This window comes from Fulmarus glacialis, unplaced genomic scaffold (assembly GCF_000690835.1).
Source record: "Fulmarus glacialis isolate BGI_N327 unplaced genomic scaffold, ASM69083v1 scaffold22382, whole genome shotgun sequence".
Lineage (NCBI taxonomy): Eukaryota > Metazoa > Chordata > Aves > Procellariiformes > Procellariidae > Fulmarus > Fulmarus glacialis.
Window position 1 is genome coordinate 482 of NW_009197476.1, and position 431 is coordinate 912.

At 65.0% G+C, this 431-nt stretch overlaps 1 protein-coding gene across 1 annotated transcript in view; it reads right to left on the reverse strand.

The window, feature by feature from the left end:
- Window positions 1-15: 15 nt before the first annotated feature.
- The window catches only part of LOC104072945 (matrix metalloproteinase-9-like), a gene marked incomplete at both ends in the record, with an annotated part of 1,242 nt that continues 826 nt past the window's right edge, over window positions 16-431 (reverse strand). The window contains 2 exons of the mRNA XM_009572560.1: window positions 16-89; window positions 203-342. Of these exons, the coding sequence (XP_009570855.1) occupies window positions 16-89; window positions 203-342 (214 nt within the window). The remainder of the gene's footprint in view (window positions 90-202; window positions 343-431) is intronic.

Below are 431 nucleotides of genomic sequence, written 5' to 3' on the forward strand. Positions count from 1 at the left end.
CATCGGGCGGGTTGCCTTCCCGATCCCCAGCTGCTCGATCCCCCGGGGGCCCAGCACGTTCTTGCCAGAAAACACCCAGAACTGCCGACCTGCAGCCGGGAAAGAGCACGAGTGTCAGCCGGCCCCGAGGGCGCCAGGGCAGGAATGGCGTCCTCATGACGCCGGCGGCACCGGGGCCAAAGGCAGCAGGTGCAGAGCTCACCGGCGAAGAAGAAGACCCTCTTGGTGAGCACATCCTGGAAAGCAGCATCGATGATAGCCGGGAGGCCAGGCCAAGTGTCTGTGATGAAGAAGGCACCCTGGATGCCCGACTTCCAGAAGGACGAGCGGGTCCAGTATTTCCTGGTGGGGAAGGTCAGCCATCCTGGTAACCTTGGCCTGGCACAGCTCCGTGTCGCCCCATGCTCCCGGCACAGCCCCGTGTCCCCCTC